The following is a 14,495-nucleotide window of genomic DNA, read 5'->3' on the forward strand; positions in this document are numbered from 1 at the left end:
GCTCTGCTTGTAAACATTTAGAGTGAACACAGCTCACTAAGACCATATAGGGGTGGGGGTGGTAGGGAGCGCGTTTACAGCTTGTTTTCTCGCGGCTCCCAGAAGAGAATTATATATATAGAAGATAGCAGGGGTCTCCAAACTTTTCAGCCCGAAGGGCCGCTTTAACTATCAAAAATCAGTTCGCGGGCCAGAGTAGAGTTTCTTCCATGCATCCTTTGGGGTGACTGTCATAGTCAGAAAACCGTTGCTGAAACTGCAGCTGGGGGTCTTTGATGATCTTGCATGCAAATGATGTGGGGAACTCAGCTGTTGCTTCGGCCATGAAGACTTTGCACTGCTGAAAGTGCGTCAAGTTGTTGCCCTGTAGTTGTTCCAGAAACATGGAACAGCTGTCCAGCGACTCTATTTGAGTCACAATGTTTTCATCAATGTTTGCAACATGGAGGGCAAAGGTATTTATACCCAAAGCTAGAGTTTCAAATTGTTTTGAATTTTCTGAGCAAAGTACCTCAACCACTTCTAACAAACATTTTTTTGCCGTGAACAAAGGATCTCCGTGGGCCGGATGCGGCCCGCGGACCGTAGTTTGGAGACCCCTGCTATATAGTATTAGCAGTCGCTCCAGGTCAAAGGTCATGTTTGTTTTTAAAAAATGTTCTGTAAATAAATGTGAACGTTTAAGTATTAATTCTAGGATCTAGAGATCTATTATACACTATACATTACTTGAACACAAAACCCACCAAAAGTAATTTTTATCTGGAAATATTTTGTTCGCAGAACATGTAGATTCTAGAATCTAGATCTAATCTAGATTCAGTCTACATTAGTACATACTACATACATTCTAGATCTACATGTCGTAAGTGTAAACGCGGTATAATAGTACAATTCAATATAGAGTAGAGGTCTAGAATCCAGTCTTAGAAGTTAGATCCCAGATCTAGATCTAGCGGCTAGATCTAGATCTAGAAATCTAGAACTAGATCTATAGTTATCACTGAAGTAATAAAAATTAGGAAACCTTGATCTAGATTCTAGATCTAGTCATGTTTTCAGTTGTAGATAACTCAACATTGTCTTCACTAATATTCAATCATTTGAATAGTGGCGGCGCACAGGTAGGTCTAGCTAGATCTAGATCTAGATCTAGATCTAGATTCTAGATGATTTACAGATTTGTGATAGTCTAGTTGTTAGAGATAGTAGAATCTAGATTAGATAGTTTAGTTATTATTACTAATAGTAACTACTAGTAGTAGTAACTACTTAATATACTTAATAAGTAATAGATTCTAGATAGACTTGACTAGATCAAGAAATCTAGAGTAGACAGATCTAAATCTAGATCTAGAATCTAGATCTAGATCTATTTTTATCTAGAATCTAGATCTAGGTAATCTATCGTTTTAGCGTAATCAATTCGGCTGAGATAGTAATGTGCGGGAGAGGTAACTGATGAATATATTTGTTTAAATAAGTTTATTTAAGTCAAATTTTATAAAATATCACAGATAATTGATTTAAAATAACAATCAGTGACCAAAACAATTTAAATAACATGAAACTAACTTTAAACTAGGTGTTCGAGATAAATATTAGTAGAAAAAAACAGCGGCCATCTTTCCAAATAAAATTTAGAGTAGTTTCCCTTGATGAAAATGTCTATTCGTATGTATATTGTGTTGATTTTGTTGTTTAATATACATCCCTGAAGAATATATTCGTTTTCGTTAGAAATTGTGATTAAGGGTTCGGGTATAGTAGAACTGCGATATGATATTAAATCATCATCTTGTTTTTAGCAACTATTGGGTGAGAGGGCAATCGTCGGGAAAAGTATGACGTCATTTATGGGCGACCCATTTAATTAAGCCTAGTTGTTTATTTTGTCTATAGACATTAGTCTTAGGCCTACATTTTTTCTAAATTAAGATTATTGTGTTTTTAAAAATATGTTCAAATTTTTATTAGTACATTTGAATACCACATGGTTTTTTTTCTTAGTCTTCTGCTGTCATCAGTTTTTGATTTCTTCAGTAGTCAATGTTTACCCCTCCCCACCATCCATTATTACAACAAAAAAAAAACACCCACTATATATGTCATAGCGTAGATATATAGAATTAGACTAGACGAGTACAGGTTACTAAGGACGGTACGAACTTGACGGTAGACGATTTGGTGCGAGAGTATTATGCGCGTGTTTAATAAAATGTGTGGCGTGAGTGTGACGTGAGCATGGTGCGACAATGTACCGATGACGTAAGACGCAGCAGTGAAGTTAGTTGGGGGTTAGATATAGTAGAAGACGGACGTATTTTGTTTTTGATATTGTGCAAATGACCTATAAGTGTGTGTTAATAAAGTTCATGTTATTTCATAAACGAAGTTGTTGACATTGTTAATTAGTGTCTGCGGAACATAAGAGTGATTCCCGTCCTCCTCTCGAGTATAATAGTTGCCGTATGAATAGTAGTAGATCAGAATATATTGAGAATTATATATAAACCCCCCATCACAATATAGTGATATCTCCCTCTAGAAAAAAAAAAACTAGATCAACCTACAGTTCGTAGGAAAATTAGAATCTATTACTTATTCGTCTGTTAAAAAAAAAAAGAAATACGTCATTTTTTTTCTCAACCACGCCGTTTCATCCCCCACTAAGCACAACGTCACAAAGTTTGCGGCGCGCGTGACGTCATTTGTCTTTAGGCTAATGTTTAAGAAAGAGATACCGCGTAATTTTAAAAAATCGAAACAGGCACTAAATGAATATGGCGATGAGACTTTAGCGACATTTAGCCTGACGAATAGATCTAAATGACTTTAGTTCGGTGAATTATATTGGTGTTTAATTTATTACAGTGACATGATGTTCTCCCTCTACTATACTAATTCACGTGCTTTTAATTTCTGCAACATGCTGCCCTGAGACGTTCGGCTCTAAAATGCCCTTGACACAACGGCTTCGGTAACTGCATTTAGGCTCCCGGTCCCACCTATAAACGTCTGTCCATTAAGCTCCACGCAAAACGTGTGATTAATATGTGGACATAAGCGGCGCTAGTGGTGGTGTCAACAGGGGCCAAGCTCAGGTCTTAAGCTAAAGGTGCTCCGCACTTCATAAAAGACAAAATTGATGTTCAGATATCGTCGGACTCTGGCGTTTTGCCGACGGCCGTACTCCTAATGCACAGTCTTAGAGGCTGTCCACACTATTTTATGTTAAATTCAAGCCTATACTGGGCTGTGGCTTTACATTAGCTCAGTGGCGTAGCGAGGTCGAGTGTCACCCGGTGAGGCACTTATTGGTGTCACCCCCCCCCCCCCCCAGAGGCGACAAACTTTCAATTTTCGATTTGTCCCATTTTACCTGCTAGTCAATAATTGTCATGGACTCTTGTCGAATATTGTTGCCAGGAGCTACTTGGTTTGAGCCTTGTTGTCAGAAGTTATTTCATTTGGAGTCAATATAGTGCGGCCTATTTTCGTCGGTAGGCATTTAGTGGCAGGCCTTTTTGTCGGGGATGATGTGCTGAGGTTGTTTAACACCGCTTAGGACAACAGGCATGCAATAGTTATCATCATTCGTTATGAACAACTGTATGCATGAAAATGAACGCTTTATGTTCCTCATTTTCATTGAGCACAGCTTTATAGAAGATTCCCCCCCCCCCCCCCCCCCCCCCCCGACCACCCTGCGTAAGTTGACGTCACATTAGCATAGCATCGTTTATGGACAATCCCATATAAATAATATAACTCATTTTGGGTATTTGGTATCAACATTTTGACAACAAAGGTTATTCAAAATGTATATAGGACTTGACATCTACCATAAATGACATCGCACACTTAAGGGGTGGAGTAACTGGTTTTGAGACGACGTTTTACGCGGGAAGTGGGAGGGGTAAGAAACGTGAGACGTTAAGTATTTCGCCTAATACAAAAATGCTGAAAATATCTTTTTCATTAGAATTATGGCTTGACTTTTTAATAGACAGGGCAAAAAGGTTATTTTCGACATTACGACTATTTCGTGACGGCGAAAATGGGGGGTGGGGGGGGGGGGGGGGGGTTAAGGTAAGAGAGGTCAAAAAAAGGGACGTCATTTATGATTAAATCACTAATTAAAGGAAAAAGCATGAACATATTAAATGAAAATAGCAAACAAACAATTACACAAACAATAAGAATTAACTCAAACTAATATTTAAATAAACATTAGATATGTAGTGGTAGCTCTATTAAAAAAAGGGAGTATCTTAATGTATAAAAATTGCATCTCATAATAATAATTCTAGAACAGATGTTTATTGTCAGTCAATTAAATTGTTTAAAGGGCAGAATTTAAAAAAAAACGCATGCTTTGTATTTAAACACAAGATTAACGTATTTAATAGCAAACATCAATACAGTTCCATACAAATAGAAATTAAAGGGAAATGACTCAAAATAATATTTTCTTAAGATGGCCGCTGTTTTTAATAGCAAATTTAGTATCTGGAACATCGCTGTTAAACCTTAATTTCATGACATTTTTATTGATTTAACCCTTAAATGTGGTTTAATATTCAATTATCTTTAGTATTTAAGTAGAATATGCAAACATTTATTCATATTTAAGCCATATTTATTAGTTACCTTATCCCTACATTACTAGTGACGGCCGAATTGATTACGCTAAAACGATAGATTACCCTAGATCTATCTCTACTATGACTATCTTTAGAAATTTTATTAAACAATATTTTATTATATAGATCTAGGCCTATTAGACAATATTACTAATTATTACTAGATCTATATTAGATCTAGATAGAATCTAGAGATCTAGATTAATCTAGAATAATTTTACTAATGTAGTTTCTAATTTTTAATGATTAACACTACACTTAACACAATAACAAAATAAATCTTTGGTAGTCTAGATCTATAAGTTATAAGAGGTAAAACCTTAGTTTAGCCTCGTAAATTCCAACGTAACTTTTTATTTATGACATATTTTACATAATATAACAGATAATTGAATAGAAAATCACAATCCATGACCAAACCAGTCAAAAATATCCTGGAATAAACTTTAAACTACCCTGTTCGAGACAACAATGAGTAAATACAAGCAGCTACCATGTTTCAAAAACAAATAATAGAGTAGTTTCTATTGAAACTTTGTCTATTCACATGTCTGTTGTGTTGATTTTGTGGTTTAATATGGTTGTTTTGTATTGTTTTAATATATGCCTGTATAGTAATTTTTCTTTTTTTTTTCAATATAGTTGACATGAATGACTAATAGACCTTTTCAGACTTAATAGTGTGCATCCAAGACCACATATTGTTGGGAGGTCGAACTTTTAAACACTTTATTTGCAGTAATGAGTAATCAAATCAATATTAGATCGCCCATAAATGACGTCGCTCTTAAGTTAGTAATGACAGCGTGCATTATTACAGAACAAACATGAACATATTGTTTCAGATAGAAATTGTGATTTGTGGTGGGGAGAGGCTGAGTAGAACTCAGCGATGTGGTTTTGAGACGGGTCAGGTTTTTTTTTCTGAAAACGGCAGGTTGTGGGAGAAAGACCAGCTGTAGAAGTGTGACAAGTCATTCATTTGTGATCCATTTTCTCAGTGGGGACGACAGAACTATTAAGAAGGGTCAAGAAATGTAAAAAGCATGCTGAGTCGCATTTCTTGAACCCCCACCTTTTCATCCCCCACTTAGCACACCGTCATCGAGTTAACGCTCGCGCATGACGTCATGTAACAGTACCGCCGACCGTTAGGCTAATTTTATAGAGAAAAAACAAGCACTGCCGTTTTGACACTTACGCGACGTTTAATTTGATTACTTATGTTGGTGTTCAATTAAATAGCCCCTCACACATCTATCCCTCGTCCATTTAAACATACATGGTTATTTCTGCAAGCTTGCTGTCTTGAGACTTTTGGCACTTTAAAAATGTATTAAGCTCCCACCATATAGAACTAGACTACCAATATTAAGCTCCAAAAGAAGCTTGGTGTAAACAGGATGGCCGTCCGATTTTTAAGCTGCTCTGCACTTTATAAAAATCCCAATAAACGATAAAATGACACTTATGTTAAAGTAAATTATAGTTCTGAATCTTAATACATTAAAAGTGATATTCAAAAATTAAGAGCCAGACAGTCAACATGATATTTCAATTTAAGTCCAAGAAAAAAAATTCCTCAAAAGATGGAACATTACTAAATTTTCGCGCAGTTTTGCAAAATTGAATTAAATTATTTACGTCATCTTACAAAGCGCAATAGCTTACTGGTGCTCTAACGCGGCACCATGCTAATGGCCGTATTCCTAACGCCCCGCATTAGGCGCGGCATATTCGTCGGCAGTCATTTGGTGGCAAGCTTTTTCGACGGGCATATGTGTTGAGGCCGTTTTGCCAAACGTCTTAAACTAGCATTCTTGCAACATTTATGATGATTCGTTTTGAGCAAGGTATACGTATACTGTTAAATACTAATGCTTATTTATCGTTATTTTGATTGAACATATCATTATAGAGGTTCTCTATTAGACCGACACGTCATAAATTGCGAAGCCATATTGAGTCACCTTTCTTTCACATTACTAGCTTCGGCCAATTTTACCTAAAATGATAGATTACCCCAATTATTATATTTCTAGCTTAGTTTAGGTTAGGTTAGGTTTTCCTGGGACATAGTCCGCTGACAAGAGCAAGGTATACGTATACTGTTAAATACTAATGCTTATTTATCGTTATTTTGATTGAACATATCATTATAGAGGTTCTCTATTAGACCGACACGTCATAAATTGCGAAGCCATATTGAGTCACCTTTCTTTCACATTACTAGCTTCGGCCAATTTTAAATGATAGATTACCCCAATTATTATATTTCTAGCTTTCCAGGTGTCTCTGTCCTGGGCTAGTCTCTCCAACTGTCCCCAGGTGTATCCAATCTTCTTGGTGATGGTGTCTACTTCCAGGTCATATCTCCAGGTCTTTTATGGTCTGCCTCTTCTCCTCCTGCCCTGTGAATTCCATGGTGAGGACCTGTCTTGTTATGCTGGATACAGACTTCCTAAGTGTGTGACCAATCCATTTCCATTTTCTCTGGAGGATCTCTACTTCAGCTGTCAGTTGATTTGTCCGTTGCCATAGAACATTGAAGATCGGGAATTTTATTCCAAGGGTTAAATCTCCAGAACCCCAAACTTTTTTTAGTTGGTTGAAGACTGCTTTTGCCTTGCCCATCCTTATTTTTATGTCTGCTTCTGTCCCACCCTGCTTATTAACAATACTTCCAAGGTAGGTGAATCTATCCACTTCTTCTAGGGCTTCTCCTGCCAATGTTATAGGGGTGCTGCTTGATGGATTGACTTTGAGAACTTTACTTTTCTCTCTATTGATGTTCAGGCCCAGGCATGTAGAAAAAAAGAAAAACGTGTTAATTAGCAGCACTATTGGTTTTTCTACTTTTACTAGCTTAGCTTGTGGCTTAATTAATAATTAGGCCTAAGCCTTAATTTAAGGGCATGCTTACTTAAGGCAACAACCACTACTTGATTTTAAAAAAAAATTATGATAAATTTGACCTCCCAAAGGGATGATTCAAGATACCAATGTTCAATAATAGACTTCTAAAATTAGTTGTGGTAGGTTGTTAGTAATGTAATCTTGACTAGTTTTATCGTCAGAAATTGGGGCTAAGGGTAGGGTTAGGGATAGGATTAGCATTAGGGTAGGATAGGGTCGGGGTTAGGGGAAGGGGTGGGGGGGGGGGCGGTTAGTGTTTTAAAGCAAATATTTTCAGTGGCAGCATTGGTACTGTCGAATTCATAAATTATAAATTACTGAAAGTAGAAAATAAAACAACTAAATAGCGGCGTATGATACGCTGCGAGTCGGCTCTCAACTCAAGCTCAGCAAGGTCTAGATCTTAAATTAGTTAGTATAAGACAGGAAACATATCCAATCCTCAATTGTCTACTTTTAGGGTTATTTTCGTCAATTTTCAAAGTAACAAATATTGACATATTATATATGTATATATATATATATATGTATATATTATGTATATATTATATATATAAAAATTAATAGACACTAGACATTTACATCACGTTCAAAATGTAGATTAACCACACTCACTCAACTGAAAACTTTTTTTACATCTCAATGTAGTGAGGTCTAAACAACGAAATTCACAATTTTAACTACATAATTTCACAGAAATGGCACAAAAGCATAAACTTATTTGTAATTATGTCAAAGTTTACAAAATATACCATTTTATAGCTTATTTCTATAATTATTCTTGAAAAAAAACCCACATGGGATGAAAAATATAACAGAGTTAAATATTAAATATATATAAAACATTATTATTAAAATATGTCTATAAGCCAATTTTTATTGTAGTTGCAGCATTTACATGGCTAATTATAATTATTTAGTACTTTTTAAACATTAATTAAAAGTTACGACTGTCTATTGTAGGTGAACTGGGTGTTACGCCTTGATACGATTTCACTAAAACTTGCAATGAACAGAATGTCTAATTAAAACTGGCCCATAAAACAATGTTGATGATAGATGCAGTTGTTTTAATGCTGCTTATAATAGATCAAATGACAAACATAATTAAAAACCTAAGAATCTGGGAGAAGTGACATCATTTTACTGACACACTTGACACAGTTATCAAATAAATAGATCTAGACCTAGATAGAATCTAGATCTACGTAATTTTAAAAATACTCTAGATCTAGAAGCAAAATAACTTCTAAAACATGAAGCTAGTGATTAGATCTAGATCTATAATGAAATTGAAATTCACAAATAACATGTAAGTATATTTTGATTTTACTTTTTAAAAAATACACTCAGTTAAAAAAAAATTCTTCAGTGTACTCGAATTCCTCTCAAAACTTGCCAGCTACTCAGCTGCTTATGAAATCTGTGAATTTTAAACATATATAATAAAAGTAGGTCACCCTAAAAAAAAGTTAAATGGCTCCCGTTTCCACAACAGCCGTCACTCGATTCATAGTTTACAGAGTTATAAAGTTCTACTTTCTTTTGGCTATAGCTTTAAAGAAATATTAATTCATTATTTCTCATGCGTTTCAACAATTGTGCCTAATTTTATCTAGGAATAAACATTAGATTAGTAAGGACTTGATTATTTTTTAGAATTAGCCCTTTACACTATTGCGAAGAAACAGACTTGCGCAAATGTTGTGCGAAGTCTGGTTCAGTGGGCGAAGGTTAGAATCCGATATCAGACAGAATATTTGTACTTAGAAATAATTACATTAATTTCGATTTAAAACAAATGGCTTAAAGTCAAAAGTCAATTCAAATTAAAAAACTTTGTTATTCGCAGTGTACTCAAGGTTCTCTTGTTTATTGAGAAGTCTAGTTTCATTACATATGCATGCATAGTGCAAATAACGATTTTCCCCGACAGAAAATCATTAAAATAAAAAACAAAGTGTACGGCAAAAAAATACTTATATTTTACAGAATTAAATAGATTTAACTAAACTGTTATTTAAATACATGTTTTGGAGTAAAAAAATACAATTTTATATCCATAAAAAATTAACTGAAATCCCTGTTTTCAACGATGCCGATGTGTTGTTGTTAATATGGGAATTTATTTTGTTCAAATAAAAGTAAAATAAGCACTAAAATATTTATTTTTTTACTTTCGTAATTTACAGCAATAATTTCTAATGAAAAATCCATAAAAAGTGATAGTTATTTTTACAAAATATTGTTTCTTACCTTATTAGTGCAGTACACATACTTTCCATGTAGATCCATTCCCTCTAGGTTTGCATACTTCGCATCCTTCGCCGCAGCACAAAATATCATTAAAAACTATCGTTGCTAACGAAGCTTTTAAAAACATGGCTCAATTTATTAGTATAAGCAAAATCCCCAATGATGTCTGGTTAAAAGTTAATGAACGGCGAAGATAAAATATGCATTTTGCGTAACTAATATGTTTCCTGCCACAAATAAATTTAAAAGTAGATCTAGATCTAATTTAAAAGTTTAGTCTGATTGCTGATTGGATTAATCTTCTCCAGGTAATTCGAGATCGCTGTATATTTCAGGCATCTCTTTTGGGGAAGGGGTGTGTATAAATGAAAACATAGTATTTTCTATAGAAAAAAATGCATTTTGATGAAAATATCAAAATTAATTAGATCAAGATTTCTTTTTTGTGTAAAACAGATTTTTACAGGATATGGGGCATACTTGATCTGTGCCGTTCATAATCTTTTTTACCAGACATTTTTGGTGATTTTGTTGATATTAATAGCTAGAAAACTTTGTCATTGGAAGCTTCATGGTCAATATTTTTGAGGAATAAGATTTTGACAATATTTTATTCTGTAGCTAAGACTTGTCATGATTTGCATATTTTTCATTCTTAGCCACAGAATAAAATATGCCAAGTCGTCATGGTAATGATGGCTGCTAAAAATTATCATCCAGTGATTCCGTTTTTTAAGAATGTTAAATGGATATTTCAGAAATAAATACTAATAATTGTTATTTTTGCATATTATTCAATAATACTGATCTAATTTTAACAATGGACAATTAGTGTTTTTTGCAAGCTTGCCATTTGTACATTTTGTTTGTCTAATTGCTAAAATATATAACAGAACATAATTAAAGTAAGCAAAATGTGAATTGATTTATTTAATATTGTTGTAAACTTACCTTAAAATATTGTAAACTATAGAAAATTATATATTGCGTCCTACTAAAATAATTTCATTGATTTTTCAAAAATCATGCAGGATATAAATAAGTCATACAAAAAATAATTTGATCGAGACAACAGCTAACTAAGCCCGCCTATTTTGCCCACCATGTATTTGAATTGGAAGAAATCTAGCAGATGGCAATGAACGGTCAACCGCGTCACAACTTACTTACTTACTTAATCCTCATCACTCCCTGTGGAGTATAGGGCAACAACAAATCTCCGCCATTCCACCCTGTCCTGGGCGAGCCACTTTAGTTCATGCCAGGTTTTGCCAGTAGCCTGTACTTCTTCTTCCATCTCCCTCCTCCATGTTCCCAGTGGTCTTCCTCTACTTCTCTTTCCGGGTGGGTTCCACTTCAGCGCCATGTTTGGGAGTCTTTTTTTGCTCATGCGTAGGACATGGCCCAGCCATCTCCATCTCCTCGTTCTAACTTCTGAGACAATGTCGTTTAATCCTGTCCTTCGCCATATTTCCTTGTTCGGGACTTTGTCGTCCCACTTTATCCTGAGGATGCGTTGGAGGGATCTTCTTTCAAAGCCTCTGAGTCGGCTGTCTACTTTCTTGTTTAGTTTCCATGACTCTGCAGCATAGAGGAGTACAGAACGTACATTAGACTTATAGATCCTTATTTTAGTTCTCTGCTGCAGTGAGGATGATTTCCAGATCTTAGCAAGTCTGTTGAAAGCTTGTGCTGCCATTGCTATTCTGGTGGCAATTTCTTTCTCCATGCTGCCATTTGCTGATATATAGCTGCCGAGGTACTTAAAGTCTTCGACCTCTTCTAGCTCTGCTCCATTCGCAAAGGTCTTGAGAGCACTTTTGGTTTTTATTTTCATTAGCTTGGTTTTTCCGGAGTTTATCTTTAGCCCAACGCTTTTGGCAATTTGCTCTATTCTTGTGGTTTTCGCTTGGATGTTTTTTTGGGCATGTGAAAGTAAAGCCAAGTCATCAGCAAAGTCACAGTCCTCTAGGTGGTTGGTAAGTTCCCAAACAATTCCTCTTGGCTTATCCTCAGTGGCTCTTCTCATAATCCAGTCTATTACCACCAAAAAGATGACAGGTGAGATGACACAGCCCTGTCTGACTCCTGTTTTTACCTTGAACCATTCACTTTGCTGATTTTCGTGTCGCACACAGCATTGGTTATCATAGTACATGTCCTTAAGTATGTTTATGACTTTTCCATGGAAAGCCATATAGCTCTAGTATCTTCCATAATGATGGATGGTGGAGCTATCAAATGCTTTCTCGAAATCTATGTAGTTGATGTAGAGAGACGAATTCCACTCCAGGGACTGTTCCACTATAGTGCGCAAGACAAATATTTGGTCGTTACATGACCTGTTGGCCCTGAAGCCAGCTTGTTCTTCACGAAGGATCCCATCAATTCCTTTCCTCATTCTTTGTAATAGGACTCTGCAGAAGACTTTTCCTGGTACTGACAGAAGATTAATGCCTCTCCAGTTCTCACAAACATTAAGGTCGCCCTTTTTGGGTAATTTGATAATGATTCCCCGTTTCCAAGAATCTGGGACTTTTTCTTCATTCCATACTTTGTTGAAGATCCCTGATAGAGTTTCTGCACCTATTTTTGGGTCTGCCTTTAGCATCTCCGCAGTGATTCTGTCCTCTCCTGGAGCCTTATTGCTTTTTGTTTTTTTGGATAGCTTCTATTATTTCTTGTTCTAGGATGGGTCCTCTATACATTTCAAAATGTTTGTTCATGTCAGTGAAGTCAGCAGTTTCTTCTGGGTCTGGTCTGTTTAGGGTCTCTTCGAAGTATTCAGCCCATCTTTTCAATTGATGTTTCTCCGTTGTAAGAACTTTCCCGTTTTTGTCCTTGATAGTAGATGATCTATTTGCTATTCCTCCTGTTAGAGTCCTGATAATCTTGTAGACTGTTCTGCTATCTCCCTTATCAGCTGCAGCCTGTGCTTCTGTGGCCATTGTGTCTACATAGTTCCTTTTATCCTTCCTAGCATTCCTTTTTACCTCTTTTTGCAGTCTTCTATATTCTACATCGTTCCGTACCCTGCTTTCCATGGTTCCAGATAGTGTTTTGATTTTGGCTTCTCTTCTCTTTTCAATGAGATTCCAAGTATCGTTTGAGATCCATTCCTTCCTTTGTTTGTTCCTGTGTCCTAGTATGCATTGGCTTGTTTTCGTGTATACATCCAGGATCTTCTCGCATTGAGTATTGGTGTCCTCTTCTGGTAGGTTCTCGAGTAGACTAAATCTATTTTTTAGTTCAATTGCGAAGTTTGCCTTAATGGTGGGATCTTTTAGTTTAGCTGAGTCAAATAGCTGGTGGTTTACTTTCCTGTCGACTCTCTTAAGCTTGAGTTGTAGTTTGCACAAGACTAGATTATGGTCGCTACCCACGTCAGCTCCTCTTATTGCCTTTACATCCCTCATGGATCTTCTCCACTTTTTATTTATAGCAATATGATCGATTTGATTACTGGTTCGCTTATCTGGGGATATCCATGTGGATTTGTGCATTTCTTTGCGCTGAAATAAGCTGCCACCTATAACCAGACCATTTTCTAGGCAAATCTCTCTAAATCTTTGGCCGTTGTTATTTGCCTCTCCCAGCCCCTCCTTACCCATGCAGATCTCGTATCCTTCATTACTGGCCCCTATTTTTGCATTCATGTCTCCCATGACCACAAGAATGTCATGTTGTGGAGTCCTGTCGATTTGATCTTGTAGAGTGTGGTAGAACATGTCTTTGTCTTCATCCTTTGCTTGTTCTGTCGGGGCGTAGCACTGTATTACGGTAATCTTTACATGTCTTGAGTAGAATCTGGCTCTAAGCATGCGAGAATTGATTGGTTCCCACCCTATTAGGCTTTTCCTTGATATTTTATCCATGATAATACCAACTCTTTCCTGGTGTTGGTTATCAGATCTCCCAGAATAGATTATAGTTTCTCCTGATCCGAGTGTAGTCAGGCCTGAGTCTGTCCATCTCATTTCGCTGATACCCAGGATGTTGATCCTGTATCTTGACATTTCCTTGACCACTTGAGCTGTTTTGCTAGTTTCGTACATGGTACGCACATTCCAAGCTCCTATTCGTGTAATAATTTTGGGGGTTACTAAGGACTGTTTCGGAGTAGAGACTTCCTTGCGGCTTTCATCTAGACTCGTCATATCAGGCAAAGCTGCCTCGGTCCTCGGTTGCTCTCCCATGATGGTTTGATTTAGATCTGTTGCCGTTTCTGTAGCGTTTTTGTTTTTACATGGTGGGTTGCTAGCCCAAACCCAAAACCCTCCTCCTTTCCCATTCTGGACTTGGGACCAGACAATGGCGGAGTTGCGTCACAACTACACTCCTTAAAAACTAACCGACCGTATCACTGAGTATCAGTCTTATCACCGTAGCCAAACCTGTTTTCGAGGGTACCGATTTAATTTGATAAATAAAATTGGTATCAACTTAAAGGTAAGTAAATGTAGTTTTTAATTGTTTAAGTCATCTTGAACAATAATGAAGTTTAAAATCTCAAGTGACACCCTAGAAAAAGAAGATGTCAATTAATTGTTTTTGGTAATAAAAATAGTAGGTTTTTACTTTAACCCTTTATCTACACAATGGTGGTTGGCAGTTTATTGACTGGCCAGCGCTGACCTGTGGGAAAGCTAGGGTCTGGCCGTCCACACTGCTGATTGG

At 36.3% G+C, this 14,495-nt stretch overlaps 1 protein-coding gene across 1 annotated transcript in view; it reads left to right on the forward strand.

Annotated features, from left to right (window-relative positions):
• Positions 1 to 880: 880 nt before the first annotated feature.
• LOC131946596 (BRCA1-A complex subunit Abraxas 1) overlaps positions 881 to 14,495 on the forward strand; it is a 40,675-nt gene continuing 27,060 nt past the window's right edge. Inside the window, exon 1 of the mRNA XM_059307477.1 lies at positions 881 to 1,124. Within this exon, the coding sequence (XP_059163460.1) occupies positions 1,053 to 1,124 (72 nt within the window). The 5' untranslated portion in view covers positions 881 to 1,052. The remainder of the gene's footprint in view (positions 1,125 to 14,495) is intronic.

This window comes from Physella acuta, unplaced genomic scaffold (genome assembly GCF_028476545.2).
Source record: "Physella acuta isolate Inbredline_101_S28 unplaced genomic scaffold, ASM2847654v3 ptg000565l, whole genome shotgun sequence".
Taxonomy (NCBI): Eukaryota; Metazoa; Mollusca; class Gastropoda; family Physidae; genus Physella; species Physella acuta.